At 45.7% G+C, this 16,462-nt stretch overlaps 1 protein-coding gene across 1 annotated transcript in view; it reads left to right on the top strand.

The window, feature by feature from the left end:
• The window catches only part of TBC1D22B (TBC1 domain family member 22B), a 69,788-nt gene extending 62,909 nt beyond the window's left edge, over positions 1 to 6,879 (top strand). The window contains exon 13 of the mRNA XM_047795133.1: positions 4,951 to 6,879. Within this exon, the coding sequence (XP_047651089.1) occupies positions 4,951 to 5,079 (129 nt within the window). The 3' untranslated portion in view covers positions 5,080 to 6,879. The remainder of the gene's footprint in view (positions 1 to 4,950) is intronic.
• The last annotated feature ends 9,583 nt before the right edge of the window (positions 6,880 to 16,462 follow it).

Genomic DNA, 16,462 nt, shown 5'->3' on the forward strand with positions numbered 1-16,462 from the left:
ATCCAGTAAATTGCCAGCTTGAGTCCTGTCCTGAAGAAGGGTTCAGAGGCAACCCTGGGAACTAGAGATCTTCCACAATGAGCAAGCTGGCAGGGGCTCAGCTCTGCAACACGTAAACAAAACAGGGGAAACTTGCTAAACCTATGAGGTGTGTGGACTCCAGGGGCCTATGAATAAGTTTGACTCTGAGAAAATTTACATACAAGGACATGTTTTTGAAAGTAATTGAAACCAAGGGAAGTGTTTTGCTACCTCGCTGATTCTCAAAACAAGAGAAATTTATTTCAAAATACTTATTTGAGGGAGTTGCTGTTGTGGCTTAGTGATAATAAACCTGACTAGTATCCACGAGGACGCAGATTCGATCCCCAGCCTCACTCAGTGGGTTAAGGATCCAGCATTGCTGTGAGCTGTGTAGGCCGGCAGCTACAGCTCCGATTTGACCCCTCTAGCCTGAGAACTTCCATATGCTGCTGGTGCAGCCCTAAAAAGACAAAAAAAAAAAAAAAAACCACCTTATTTGACTAGGAAAGTATTTTTACATGCCTGAGTACACTACTTTTGCAAAGAATGTTCCGGTATTGCTAGGTGATTCTGCACACAATATAAATGTTTAATGGTATATAATGTGAACTTTTAAGTTCCTTTACTATTAATTACTACACGTGCTATGTTTTTTGTTGTTTTTTGTTTTTTGCTTTTTAGGGCCGCTCCCATGGCCTATGGAAGTTCCCAGGCTATGGGTCGCATCAGAGCTACAGCTGCTGGCCTACACCACAGCCACAGCAACGTGGGATCTGAGCCAAGTCTGTGACCTACACCACAGCTCACGGAAATGCCAGATCCTTAACCTCCTCAGCGAGGCCAGGGATGGAACCCGCAACCTTGTAGTTCCTGGTTGGATTCGTTTCTGCTGCGCCACACGGTAACTCCTACACATGCTATGTTTGATTGTTCTTGGCCCTTATTACCGAGTAGAATTAATCAGCTTTTCCAGACTTCCTTATGACTTCTCTTTTCATTTCTCCTCCATCACGCCCCGCTTCTCTTCTTACTCCAGGCATGCAGTATATAGTTTAGTGGTTGTGAGCAGAAACTGTAGAACATGATTGCCTGGGTTCACATCTCAACCCAGCACTACTCTGTGACTCCAGGCAAGTCCATTGACCTCTGTGCCTCAGTTTCCTTGTCTGTAAAGTGGAGGTAATAATGTGTGCCTCGCAGAGTTGATGAGAGGGTTCAATGTGGTAATACAGAGTGCATGTACAGAACCTCATCTGGTGAGCAGTGAACACTCAATAAATGATAACTACCGTTGTGATGATCATCCTTCATGGTCCTCCTCTTCCTCGGCAATTCTTTCATCTGTGCACCTTCTTACAGCACTGTGTGGGAGGTGCAGTTCCAGGGTATAGCCACCAGGTGGCAGAATGGTTCCTCACACCTAAGCCTCACTGCCTTGGGGGAGTAGGGAGGTAATTTGGTCAGGGGCAGAATTATTTCAAGGCTTCTGGTAGGTTTCTAGCAAGACTGAAAGAATTGAAAACTACAGGTAGATGCTGTCTTAGCAAAGACTATTCTAGAGACATCACCCCTTCGTTGGTTGTTCTTGCTTATCAATTATGTGTTTATAACCATTATAGAAAAACTAGAAAAAAAACAGTAAAAAAACCCAAAAAGTACCTGAAATCTTACCATGATATATCTCCAAGACGTTTGGCCATGCAAATTTATATGAATAAATACATATTGTATGTACATAATCATTAATGGAAACATTTTATATACTTTGTAACATCTTTTTATCACTTACAAAATATAGTGGATGTTCTATAATATCAAAAAGTATAGCTCCAGGAGTTCCTGGTCATGGTGTAGTGGTTAACGAATCTGACTAGGAACCATGAGGTTTCGTGTTTGATCCCTGGCTTCGCTCAGTGGGTTAAGAATCTGGCATTGCCCTGAGCTGTGGTGTAGGTCACCATCGCAGCTCAGATCCCATGTAGCTGTGGCTCTGGCGTAATTTCTCCCATTTTTGTATTTTTTGCACATTACATGAGTACATGTTTGTGCAAAAATTGTAAAAACATTAAAATAATAGGTTGGATGCAGGGTATTCCATTTTACAGATCTGTCTTTATGTAATGAAAGGTCACTCAGTGTGACATCTAGAGGTTCCCTTCCTTGGGACCTCCCTATTAGACCTGCATCCCAAGAGTGCTTTTATTCCTTCAAGGGCCTTTTAATCCTTCTAAAGGTTACCCCAAACCTGGTTGCCTGCTGTAATCACTGGAGGCGTTTGTGAAAGTTGTGGGCCATGGGGGTCCCATCCCAGGTCTTTAGAATCCCAAACTGTAGGAATGAGGCTTAGGCCCATGTATTTCTGAGAGTTACTGCCATCGATTCAGCTCTTGCAGCCTGGTTGGAGCCACTTACAGTGATGCCGGGGGACCATCACTTGAAGCCCTCCGTCTCACTGAGGCTCCAGGGCCCTGGAATCTTCTTGCTTATGTTCTGGATGAGGTTACGAGTATCATTCCTTCCACGCCCCTTCCATCGATGGCAGGAGCTGGCTCTGGGTCAGTGAAATATGTCCTCAAGAAATAGAATTGCACTTTATTTTATTTTATTTTATTTTGTCTTTTTGCTATTTCTTGGGCCACTCCAGCGGCATATGGAGGTTCCCAGGCTAGGGGTCGAATCGGAGCTGTAGCCACCGGCCTACACCAGAGCCACAGCAACTCTGGATCCGAGCCGTGTCTGCAATCTACACCACAGCTCACGGCAACGCCGGATCGTTAACCCACTGAGCAAGGGCAGGGACCGAACCCGCAACCTCATGGTTCCTAGTCGGATTCGTTAACCACTGCGCCACGACGGGAACTCCCACCTTTTGTCTTTTATAAGTGCTAAATTTTCTTACAGTCAGTTTCTTACATTTTAACCTTGTTTTTGTGCCTCTTGACATATCAAGCTTTCAAAGTCACATCAAATCTGTCAGTCTCTCTTTATGTCTCTGGGTTTTATCTTGCTACTATTGCTTTTATAATCAGAAAAATTAAGAATATCTAGTTCAGAAAGAGAGACAGAACATAGAGCAGGAGCACCAGCATGAGTAACAAAATTACAGAGACAACCACTCATTTTTTATTCTAATATCCTCCTTAATAACCTCTCTCCATGGAGCTGTTTGAGCAACTGGGGCTCTGAAAACTGAATAGGCTTTAGATAGGTAGAGGTTAAAAGGAGGTGTTTCAAGTGAAAGGAACAACCTAAATTAAACCCTGGAGGCACACATAAACCTGGCTGGATGAGGCATATATGTTGGGGATGATGAGAGATAAGCTGGACAGGTAGGTTGAGGACAGTCTTTGGAGAATAGGGCAGAGGACAAATACAGTGATTCCAAGTGAACATTGGGGTTTAGGAGAAAGATGTCAACTGCAAAGGGATATGCAACAGTCTTATCAATAAAGGATTTTGGTTTTCTTTTTAATTAAGGAAACAAGGAAATCTAGTAAAAGGGAATAGTTAGTAAACTAGAGTATAGCCACATGATGGACTACTAACATTGAGAATAAGCATTTTTGGTTGTTGTTTGTTGTTGTTGTTGTTTTGTCTTTTTAGGGCGTTCCCAGGCTAGGGGTCGAATCGGAGTTGTAGCCACCGGCCTATGCCAGAGCCACAGCAACTTGGGATCCGAGCCGCGTCTGCAACCTACACCACAGCTCACGGCAACACCGGATCCTTAACCCAATGAGCAAGGCCAGGGGTCGAACCCAGAACTTCACGGTTCCTAGTCAGATTCATCAACTACTGTGCCATGACGGGAACTCCAAGAGAATAAGCTTTTTGAAGGCTGAGTGGAAAAACACAAAAGTTATAGTTAAAAAAGATGATTAAAAACTCGTGAGGTCATGATATGATTACAACTATTTAAAGAAATATGCATGTGAAAAAAGACTAAGAAGGGAGTTCCCATGTGGCTCAGCAGATTAAGAACCCCTCTAGTATCCATGAGGATGCGGTGTAATCCCTGACCTCACTCAGCAGGATAAGGATCCTTTGTTGCTGTGGCTGCGGTGTGGGCCGGCAGCTGCAGTTCTGATCAGCCTCTAGCCTGGGAACTTCCATATGCTACAGGTTTGGCCCTAAAAAGGAAGAAAAAAAGGAAAAAGACTGAGAAGGAAATTAAGAGGAGGTGTATTTGGATGATGAGTGATTATTTTTCTCTTTTAAATTTCCTCATTTATTGTGATCTTTGTCTATAATATTTTTATTTGTTTATTTTTCTTTTTTGGCTGCCCCTTGGCATATAGAGTTCCCAGGCCAGGAATCGGATCCGAGCTGTAGCTGTGACCTAAGCTGCAGCTGCAGTAGCCAGATCCTTAACCCACTGTGCAAAACCAAGGATCAAACCTGTATCCCAGAGCTCCCAATACACCTCCAATCCTGTTGCATCACAGCAGGACAGCAGGAACTCTTTTTTTTTTTTGCTTTTTAGAATCACACCTGTAGCATATGGAAGTTACCAGGCTAGGGGTCGAATTGGAACTGCAGCTGCCAGCCTACACCACAGCCACATAGGATCTGAGTGGCATCTGCCACCTACAGCACAGCTCACGGCAACAACACCGGATTCTTAACCCACTGAGCAAGGCCAGGGATAGACCTGCATCCTCATAGATGCTGGATGGGTTCTAACCCACTGAGCCACAATGGGAACTCCTATAATATCTTTAAAGTGGTAGGTGTCAATGGCTCAGAGACCCATCAGAGGCTTTTCAAGGCTTCCTGAAGGTGGACTAGGGGCCAAGGGCTGTGTGCTCCCTGGGAGGAGGGAGGCCATATCCTGGGGCAATGTGGCCCAGGAGAGGGGCCCCAATCCAGGACCTGGGGGTAACTTGGTCTATAGCCCCGAAATGATAAAAGTCCCTTCTCCCATTCCAGGGTCTCCTTATGCTGCTACAGAACCTACCTACGATACACTGGGGCAACGAAGAGATTGGGCTGCTCCTCGCCGAGGCGTATAGACTCAAGTACATGTTTGCTGATGCCCCCAATCACTACCGCCGATAGGTGCTGTCTCCCGCTGGGGACCCAGACCATCCCCATCTCCGATGGCAATCTGATCACTGTGGCCACTGTGCGAGCCGTGGACCCCGGCCAGGAACCACTCCTTCTGTACAAAGCTCACCCCCGCCGCCCAGGTCTTAACTTTCTGGCGTGCCTGTCCACCACTCCATGTCTCTGGAGGGGTCTCCGGGACCATCTCAGTATTCCATGACATGTGGATGGGCCCTGCTCTGGGAGAGGACAGAAAAGGAGGTACAGGGTTGTCTGCCCCTTTCAGAGAAACTGGAAGGCTCAGGGTCTCAACTCACGTTGCCCGACGCGGACCAGCTGTCTCTTGGCTCCCAGCCCCAGCCAACACCGTTGCTTTTTTGTGACATAGTTGGATTGGATCACAGGTCAGAAACGCCTTATGTTTTCGGAAGAATCCCAGCCCCTCCCCTCTGTCCCCGTTTCCTAGCCCTTCCCCCCACCCAAGTCTGAGCCAGTGAGGGGCAGACCTTGTTCTCAGGCGGGGGAGGCCCTCACTGATGCTCAGAACTCTGGGAAGAGGCCTACAGCCAAGGGCGAGGAATTTGATGTTTCCTTTTCTCCCCAGATGTCTGTATGTGTGCCTGAGTTTGCGTGTGTGCGTGGGTATACACCCCCGTCAGCATTTAGTTACACAGCTGAGTCTCTGTGTCCAGACCAGCCCCGTCACGGTCAGCTAGAGGGGCCCCAGTGACTGAGTGTCCAAGCTGACCTTGAGCAGGATCTGGGCAGGGGCGGGAGAAGGGACCTTTTTACCTCTCCACACCCCTTCTCCATGATGACCCACTCCAAGATATTATGTGTAAATTGTGTTATTATGTATATGGGTAAAGATGTACAAATATATGTCCTCTTTGTAGCAGATATGATTTTATATTTATAACGTGCATCAACTTGTGAAAGCAATCTAGGTCACTAGCACAGATGAAGTTGCCGGGCAGGTGGCTTCAGCGCCTCCACGTTGGTTTCTGGGTGCCCTCCTGTGAGTGGGCGCAGCTGAGCAGATGGGGCTGCCTCGAGGCAGTCGTCCCAAGCATCAGTGTCTCTCCTCTCCTGTCTCCCCACCCCGCCCTGGGCCTTGTGGAGCATCGGGCCCCCCTTCCGGTCTTGAGCAGTCAGAGCTCCCCACCCTCCACCCCGAGCAGCCTCCCAGAGAGGGCTCCAGAGGCAGAGGCCCTTCTGCATGTTTTTAGCCCCCGCCTTTCCCCTGGAACCTGGGGAGGGCTTTTGTTTGTACATTTTAAAGTCAGCATTGTATTCCAGACAGAAGCTGTGATTGAGTGTCAGTGCCAAGGAAAGGGGTTTCCTGTGTGTCCTTGGGGTTTGGGGCTCTTCTCAGCCATTGGGTGTCCCACACTGTCACCATCACACCCCACACAGCCCGTGAGATGTGTGACCTCTGTTGGACGTTCCGTGTTTGGTAATGAAGAGGTGGGGGGACGGTGGCAAGGAGCCGTCATCCCCTTGGGAAGCCGGACGGTGTCCCCAGTGGGTGACGCCCTGAGTCTGCCAGTGCAGCCCGCCACGCTGGCAGGTTACATTTCTCATCGGGAGCTGTTTCTCAGGCATCCTTTCTAGCCCTTCCCTGTTCCCCTTCCGTGTGCCTCAACAGTCTCCCACAGAGTGAGGGGGCTGTGACCCTCCCTCGACTGGACTAATTAAAGAAAGACACTTGTGTTCCCAAGTGGTGGTTTTATTTTTTTAGTTTTTATGTTTGTATGGGAAATTGTGGATAAAGTGAAAGAATTGTAAATAAATAGTGTAATTCCTCCTCCACTGCTGATTCTTCTGCCATGGATTTGTATGACCCAGAGCCTAAAGTCTCCTTTTCTCAGATTCTTCTGGCCGTTATCAGTAAGTAGTGGGGACGAGCTTTCTGTAGGGCCAGCAGCAGATCAACAGAGGATCCGAAGGCAGCCTCAGGAGGGCGCCAGCAAGCACGCGCTGAGCACTGCTCTGTGAAGGATCCTGTGGAATCTGTGGCAGTGAGTAGCCTGGCTCCTCCCTGCTGACGTTGATAGGGCGCCTTGTCGTGTGCCAAGCACTGTGAGAGACACTTCAGGGTTACTTCATTTGTCCAAAAGGAATACGCCATCTAGTGGAGGTAGGAAAATGGACTAGAATTTCAGTGTTGGACCAAAGCTTAGAGAGATCTAGTTCAACACCCTCACCCTTCACAGAGGAAAACCCAACCCAAGGCCAAGACAGGGAGCCTCGGGGCAAGAACTAGAAGACAGGTCTCCAGCTCACCTGCGCTCTTTCCCCACCAAACCATGAACTACCATGTGTTCAAAGACTGGCCCTCCATTTAGGGTCTTCATTAAGGTTCTGTTTGGGGATGTTTTGTGTTTCTTTGGTTGTTGGTTGGTTTTTCTCGGTAACCTTACAGCAAAGTGTCTCAAGAAAGGCAGTGAACTGCATCTTTCATCTACAAAGAAAAGAGTGGAACAGTGGTTTCTCCACTCTGAGCATCTTCTTCAGTGCTCTCATTGGAGAGGGCTTCTTGGTTTTAGTCATGAAGAGCTATGTTAGTGTTAGATTCAGCTGTCTGTAGCAGACACCAGAAATTACAGCAGGGCTTACAGAACGTGAGAATTTACTTCTCCCTCCCATAAAAACCAAAAGTAGGCAACCCAGGGCTGGTACGATGAGTCTGTTTCAAAGTCTTTAGGAACCCAGACTGCTCCAGATCTTCATGGTCAAGGTGGCAGCTAGCATTCCAGCTGCTACATCCACTTTTCAGGCAACAGGATGGATTAAAAAAGGGAGACAGAAAAAGCAGGAAGGATATGTGTGAGCGGTGTTTTATAGAAGGTTCCATAAAGCTGCTCCATAATATCTTCTCTTAATAACTCACAGGCCAGAACTTAGCCCTGTGGTAGATCACACCTAGTTAGAAGGGAGGTAGGGGGATTGGTCTTGTCCAGGCAGCCATGTGCCTGGCTCAAAATCAGGATTCTGTACCATGGAGGAAGGGGAGAACAGATGTAGGATTCAGGTAGCAATCCCTACAATAAGAACTTATGAAAGCAAATTGAAAATGGAGACCAGACTTTCCCATAAGCATAGAGGGATGAGAGATGGATCTGACTGAAATTCAAGTGATTGTTGACAATTCACTTTGGGATTTAACCTTTTTCATAAAACCTGTTTTTTTTATTTCTACTTGACATTGTTTGGTCCAAGGCCATTCATTGTTTCTGAGGCTAGTAGGGGAAATACTGATCTGGACTTGTCTTCATTCAAAAATTCTGTTTTTCAATAGCAACAACAACAACAACAACAACAACAAAAAAAAAGAAAAAAAAATGGAGTTCCCGTCGTGGCGCAGTGGTTAACGAATCTGACTAGGAACCATGAGGTTTCGGGTTCAATCCCTGCCCTTGCTCAGTGGGTTGATGATCCGGCGTTGCCGTGAGCTGTGGTGTAGGTTGCAGACGCGGCTCGGATCCCGAGTTGCTGTGGCTCTGGCGTAGGCCGGTGGCTACGCCTCCGATTAGACCCCTAGCCTGGGAACCTCCATATGCCGTGGGAGCGGCCCAAGAAATAGTAACAACAACAACAACAACAACAAAAAAAAGACAAAAAAATTCTGTTTTTCATTTATGTAGGAAGTCAGGCATTTTCTGAAAGATGTTTGATCATGATTAGGAAATTGGTGAAACCTTTGGAACATAATCCTGGTATACTCTGACCAATAGTTTATCCAGTCTTTCTGCAGTCAGAACCTCTGCATTTCTGCTTAACTAGGCCCTACCTCTGGCTTTATTCACCTGTGAAGGGAGAGTGGCACAGATTCCTCAAACAGTGACCTCATTTGCTCCCAGAGGCATGAGCCTCTTGTCATCACTTGGCTTGTCTTAGTTGTTTGGTTTTTTTTTTGTCTTTTGTCCTTTTTTTAGGGTTGCACCCGCTGCATAAGAAGGTTCCCAGGCTAAGGGTCGAATTGGAGCTGTTGCCGCCGGCCTACAGCACAGCCCCAGCAACTCAGAATCTGAGCTGCGTCTGCAACCTACACCACAGCTGATGGCAATGCCGGATTCTTTTTTTTTTTTGGTCTTTTTGCTATTTCTTGGGCCGCTCCTGCGGCATATGGAGGTTCCCAGGCTAGGGGTCGAATCGGAGGCGTAGCCACCGGCCTACGCCAGAGCCACAGCAACGCGGGATCCGAGCCGCGTGTGCAACCTACACCACAGCTCACAGCAATGCCGGATCATTAACCCAATGAACGAGGCCAGGGATTGAACGCAACCTCATGGTCCCTAGTCGGATTCGTTAACCACTGCGCCACGGCGGGAACTCCCGATGCCGGATTCATTTCTGCTGCGCCATGACGGGAACTCCTTGGATTTGATTGTATGTGTCAAGCAGCTTTGTAATGCTTCTAGGATTAGAGTCCGAACCTGAGACCCAATAACTGTGCCCTTCATACGTCTCCCCAGGACTCCCAACACTCCCTTCCTGATTGGAGACAGTTTGAAGGCTGCCACAGACACCAAGGAGAGGATTTATTAGACTCATGGTGAAAAAGATGAGATTCACACAGGATCAGAGAACATAAAGCGCATTGTCCAAGACCAGACTCTAGAGCCTGTGCCAACTTGCCGGGAGAGCTACAGCTACAGCCAGTCAGAGCATTCCCTTATTTTGGCAAAGGCCAAATTAGAATTCTTGGAAGCAAGGAGAACGCCTGCCGAGTGTGGTTCTGCAGGTGGTTTGTGATCTGTGGCTTCTAGATGATGATGAGTGTCAGAGTCCCTGCTTGGATTGACAACTGAGGTGGGGAGTCTGAGAGCCAGGCCCCGGGGACTCACTGCTTTTGCTGCCAGGATACCAAGCTTGTCTCCATAGTGAGCCTAATACACTTGTCTCACCCCATCCAGCTATCCAAGAGAGGAAAAGCCAGACCTTCTCTACAAACCGCTGATTTCCAAAATGTTTCTCCATCCTTCAACCTATGTCCTTATATCTAATGTGGGTTTCTTTCTTTCTTTTTTTTTTTTTTGGCTGTGCCCACGGCATGAAGAAGCTCCCAAGGAAGGGATCACACCTGGGCCACAGCAGTGACAATGCCAGATCCTTAACCTGCTGAGCCACCAGGGAACTTCTAATGTGGGTTTCTTAGGATATAGTTGGGTCTTATTCATCAATCCAATCTGACAACCTCTTTTGTTTAATTGATGCATTTAGACTATGAATGATAGTAATGTAGTTGGATTTAGGCCTACCATTTATCTGTTTTGTGTGATCCCCTTGTTTTTTTGTTCATGTCTCTCCTTTCCTGCCACTTTTTGAAGTATTTGAATATTTTTTAGTATTTTTTAATATATCTATGGATTTTAGTTATATCTCTATTTTTTTAAAGTTGCTCTAAAGATTATTATATATCTACTTATAGTTAATATATAGAAGCTTCACAACCATATAGATCTTTTTACCCTCCCCCCCCTTTATGTTATCACTGTTATGTGAATTATGTCAAGATACATTAAAAACCTTACCAGAGGGAGTGCCCCTTGTGGCTCAGTGGAAACAAATCTGACTAGTATCCATGAGGATGCAGATTCGATCCCTGGTTTTGCTGTGGCTGTGGTATAGGCCGAGAGCTACAGCTCCAATTAGACTCCTAGCCTGGGAACTTCCATATGCCGCAGGTGTGGCCCTAAAAAGACAAAACAAAAAACAGAAAACCTTACCAGATACTATGTTTTTTTTTTTTTTTCTAAAGGCTGCACCTGCAGCATATAGAAGGTCGATTCAGAGTTTCAGTTACTAGCCTACCCCACAGCCACATTGGATCCGAGCCATATCTGTGACCTACACCACAATTTGCAGCAACACTGGATCCTTAACCCACTGAGCAAGGTCAGGGATCGAACCCATGTCCTCAGAGATTAGTCAGGTTCTTAACCTGCTGAGCCACAACAGGAACTCCCTGTTATAATTTTTGTTCTCAACAGTAATGCTTTTTTTTTTTTTTTTTGATTTTTTTTTAGGGCCACACCCACGGCATATGGAGGTTCCCAGGCTAGGGGTCAAATTGGAGCTACAGCTGCTAACCTACACCACAGCCACAGCAACACAGGATCTGAGCCATGACTGCTACTTACACCACAGCTCGTGGCAACACCAGATCCTTAACCCTCTGAGTGAGGCCAAAGATCAAACCCGCAACCTCATGGTTCCTACTTGGATTCATTTCTGCTGCGCCACTATGGGAACTCCAGTTATGCATATTTTAAAGAACTTAGACCTTTTTCTTTTTTAAGGGCCCCCACCTGCAGCATGTGGAAGATTCCCAGCCTAGGGGTTGAATTGCAGCTACAGCTACCAGCCTACGCCGCAGTCACAGCAATGCTGGAACCAAGCCATGTCTGCAACCTACACCACAGCTCACAGCAATGCCAGATCCTTAACCCACTGAGTGAGGCCAGGGATTGAAACCTGAGTCCTCATGGATACTAGCTGGATTTTTTTTTTTTTTTTTTGGCTTTTTAGTGCCACACCCATGGCATATGGAACTTCTCAGGCTAGGGGTCGAATCAGAGCTGTAGCTGCCGGCCTCCACCATAGCCACAGCAATGCAGGGTCCAAGCTGCATCTGCAACCTATACCGTAGCTCACAGCAACACTGGATCCTTAACCCACTGAGCAAGGCCAGGAATCGAACCTTTGTCCTTGTGGTTACAAATCAGATTCGTTTATTCCGAGCCATGGCAGGAACTCATCAGATTCTTAATGTGCTGAGCCATGAAACTCTAGAACTTCTAACTTAAGAGGAGACATTTACTGTTTATTCCTTGATTCAAAGTTTCCCTCTGCTGTTATTTCCCTTCAGCCTTAAAAACTTCCTTGGGCACTCCTCTTAGAGCAAGTACACCAATAATTCTTAGTTTTCCTTCAACTGGGCATTGTCTTTATGTCGCCTTCATTCTCTCTAGATATGGTTAAGTTCCTTTCAGGTTTTTTGTTTGTTTGTTTGTTTGTTTTTTGTCTTTTTGCCATTTCTTCAGCAGCTCCCATGGCATATGGAGGTTCCCAGGCTAGGGGTCCAATCGGAGCTGTTAACTGCCGACCTCCACCAGAGCCACAGCAACGCGGGATCTGAGCCGCATCTTCGACCTACACCACAGCTCATGGCAACGCCAGATCCTTAACCTGCTGAGCAAGGCCAGGGATTGAACCCGAAACCTCATGGTTCCTAGTTGGATTCCTTAACCACTGAGCCACGACGGGAACTCCCTTTTCAGTATTTTGAAGATGTTACCCCACTGTCTTCTTGCACAGTTTCTGATGAGAAATCCACAGCTGTTGAAATTATTGTTCTATATGTAATCATTGTTCTCAGACTCCTTCTTAAAAAATTATAGCAAAATGTGTACACAATATAAAATTTGCCATCTTAGTCATTTTTAAGAGTACAGTTCCATAGCGTTAAGTACATTCATGTCGTTGTATAGCTGTTACCACCCATCCATCTCCAGACTCTTCCTCTTGCAAAACAAACTCTGGACCCAGTAATTGTTCCTTCTTCCCCCCTCCCTCCAGCCCCTGGCAGCCACCGTTCTACTTTTTGTCTCTAGGTGCCTTGTATAAGTGGAATCAGTAACTGTCTTTTTGTGATTGGCTTTATTTTACTAAACATAAGGTCCTCGAGGTTCATTAGTGTTGTGGCATATGTCAGCCTCTTTTAAGGCTGAATAGTCCATTGTATGTTTTTGTTTTGTTTTGTTTTGTTTTTTCTTTTTAGGGCCACACCCATAGTATATGGATGTTCCCAGGCTAGGGGTCTAATCAGAGGTACAGCTGCCGGCCTACACCACAGCCACAGAAACTCCAGATCCAAGCCCTGTCTGCGACCTACACCACAGCTCACGGCAACGCTGGATCCTTAACCCACTGAGCAAGGCCAGGGATCGAACCCGCACCCTCATGGTTCCTAGTCAGATTCTTTTCCACTGCACCACGATGGGAACTCCCTGAATAGTCCATTGTATGTGCCATATTTTGTTTTTCCATTCATCTGCCAGTTGGCTTGCTTCCATTTTTTGGCTATTGTGAATGTGCTGCTGTGAACATGAGTATGTAAGTATCTCTCAGACCCTGCTTTCATTTCCCTGGGAGTCTATACCCAGAAGTGGGATTGCTGGATCAGATGGTAATTCTGTTTTTAATTTTCTGAGGACCTGCCATATTATTTCTCAGACTGCTTTAAGATTTTTTTTTTTCCTTTGGGTTTGATTATGTGTCTGAGTGTGGGTTGCTTTGTTTCTTTGTTTTTTTGAGGGTTTGTTTGTTTTGGCATTTATCCTGTTTAAGGTTCACTGAGTTTCCTTGAATCTATAATTTCATGTCTTTCACCAAAGTTGAGAATCTTTGAGCTCTATCTTCAAAAAAAATTTTCTTTTTCCTGCACCAATCTCTTACTCCTCCACTGGGACTCCAATGATCAGACACACAGGCCCTAAGACTCTTGTTTATTTTTTATTTTTATTTTTTTTAGTCTTTTTTTTCTTTCTGTTCTTCAGATTAGATACTTTCTCTTCACCTATCTTCAAGTTCATTGACTCCTTTTCTGTCATCTCCATTCTACTATTAAACCCATACAGTGAATTTTCATTTCAGGTATTGTGGGTTTGGGTTCTAACATTTCCTATGTCTTTATACATTGAATAGTTTTGTATTGTATCCTGGATGTCTTGAATACAATGTGTGAGACTCTGCATCTTATTAAAATCCTCTAGAGCAGGGTTCAGCAAGCTATGGCATGTGGGCCAAAACCAGCTCTCCTCCTATTTTTGTTTTTTGGGTTTTTTTGTTGTTTGGTTGGTTTTGGTTTGTTTGTTTGTTTGATTGTTTTTGCTTTTTAGAGCCAAACCTGCATCCTCATGGATACTAGTTGGATAATTTTTTTTTTTTTGTCTTTTTGCCTTTTCCAGGGCCACACCCGCAGAACTTGGAGGTTCCCAGGCTAGGGGTCTAATCGGAGCTGTAGCCGCCAGTCTATGACAGGGCCACAGCAACGTGGGATCCGAGCCGCGTCTGCAACCTACACCACAGCTCACGGCAATGCCAGATCCTTAACCCACTGAGCGAGGCCAGGGATCGAACCTGCAACCTCGTGATTCCTAGTTGGATTCATTAACCACTGAGCCATGACAGGAACTCCACTAGTCAGATTCTTAACCTGATGAACCACAACAGGAACTCCTGTTTGTTTTGTGTTTTTTTGTTCATACTCAAGGCATGCAAAATTCCTGAGCCAGGAAGTGTCCATGCCACAGCAGTGACCTGAGCCCCAGCAGTGACAACACCAGATCCTAACCCCCTGAGCCACCAGGGAACTCCCTCCTCCAGTTCTTATAAGTAAAGTTTTGGGTTTTTTGTTTTTTTTTTTTCCTTTTTTACAGCCACACCTGCAGCAAATGGAAGTTTCCAGGCCAGGGGTTGAATCAGAGTTGCATCTGTGATCTATGCCACAGCTTGCAACAATGCTGGATCCTTAACCCACTGAGCAAGCTAGGGGCTGAACCTGCTACAACAGCTACAACAGGAATGCCTCTGTGTAAAATTTTGTTGGAACACTGCCCGGCCTGCTCATTGACATGTTGTCGATGGCTGCTTTGGCATTACAACTGCAAAAGTGAATAGTTGTGATAGACTATATGGTCCATAAAACCTAAACTATATAATTTCTGTCCCTTCATGGAAAAAGTTTGCTGGCCCCTGCTCTAGAAAACGTTGATTCTGTTTTGTTTTGTTTTAGCGGGCAATCGGTCCAATTAGGTTCAAACTGCATGTCTGTCTCATCTTCTGTGAGCTGTTGTTCCATGTTATTTAGGTTTTTCAGAGGCTTTCCTGTGCTGCTTGTGGTTTGTTTTGACCATGCAAACTTGTGGCCAGAATTAGGAGATCCCCCTTCTCTAGCTGGCTTCTCTCTGGGATCTCCCCCTATCCACCCTGCCTCACAGGGGCTCCATTTCCTAGTCAATTAGCCAGAATGTCAGTATTTCTCAAAATTTCAGCCTTGCTGCTGCAACCATTGCTTCACAACTGGTTGTGAGAGAAAAAAATAATAATAATAATGGAAATCCTGACTTGGAAGGACCCCGTTCCCAAGTTAGAGAGATAAGGTTTGTAACATATTAAGAAATACATATTTGGTTTTGGCTTCCAGTTCCTGACACAGAGCTTCCAAAATACTTGTAATTATTTGTGTGATCGGAGTGTTAGGAATATCTTTTTTTTCTAATATTTGGTCTTTGATTTCCCCCCCCCACCCCCCTACCACCCCGGGTTTCTGACACAGATCTCCTAAATCCCTTGGAATTTCCTGAGTGGTAGGAGCATCTTTTGTTCTAATGAGATGACTCTGGGTGGGCTGCTGGAGGGCTGGGTATTGAATCGGTAATCAAATATGCCTACATGATGAAGCCTTCACAAAAAAATCCCTAGAGGTTCAGATGGGAGCTCCCATGTGGCACAGCAGGTTAAGGACCCAGTGTTGTCTCTGTGGCCTGGCATAGTGGGCTAAGGATCCAGCATTGCTGCACCTGTGGCTAAAGTTCAGTCCCTGGCCTGGGAACTTCCATATGCAGTGGATGCAGCCAAAAAAGTTTTTAAAAGGCAGGGGAGAGGAGTCCACAAATAACAGATGCTGGAGAGGGTGTGGAGAAAAGGGAACCCTCCTACACCATTGGTGGGAAAGTAAATTGGTACAACCACTATGGAGAACAGTATGACGGTACCTTAGAAAACTATACATAGAACTACCATATGACCCAGAAATCCTACTCTTGGGCATATATGCAGACAAAATGTTCCTTGAAAAAGACACATGCACCCATATGTTCACTGCAGCACTATTCACAATAGCCAAGACATGGAAACAACCTAAATGTCCATCAACAGATGAATGCATTAAGATGTGGTATACAATGGAATACTACTCAGCCATAAAAAGAACAAAATAATGCCACTTGCAGCAACATGGAAGGAACTAGAGACTCTCATACTCAGTGAAGTAAATCAGAAAGAGAAAGACAAATACCGTATGATATCACTTATCTCTGGAATCTAATAAATGGCACAAATGAACCTTTCCACAGAAAACAAAATCCTGGACTTGGAGAACAGACCTGTGGTTGCCGAGGGGGAGGGGGAGGAAATAGGATGGGCTGAGAATTTGGGATTGATAGATGCAAACTATTGCCTTTAATGGATGAGCAATGAGATCCTGCTGTATAGCACTGGGAACTATATCTAGTCACTTATGATGGAGCATAACAATGTGAGAAAAAGTGTATATGTATGTGTGACTAGGTCACGATTTTCTATAGAAAAGCAACAAAATACTGTA

Source organism: Phacochoerus africanus, chromosome 9 (assembly GCF_016906955.1).
Source record: "Phacochoerus africanus isolate WHEZ1 chromosome 9, ROS_Pafr_v1, whole genome shotgun sequence".
In the NCBI taxonomy this organism is placed as follows: domain Eukaryota; kingdom Metazoa; phylum Chordata; class Mammalia; order Artiodactyla; family Suidae; genus Phacochoerus; species Phacochoerus africanus.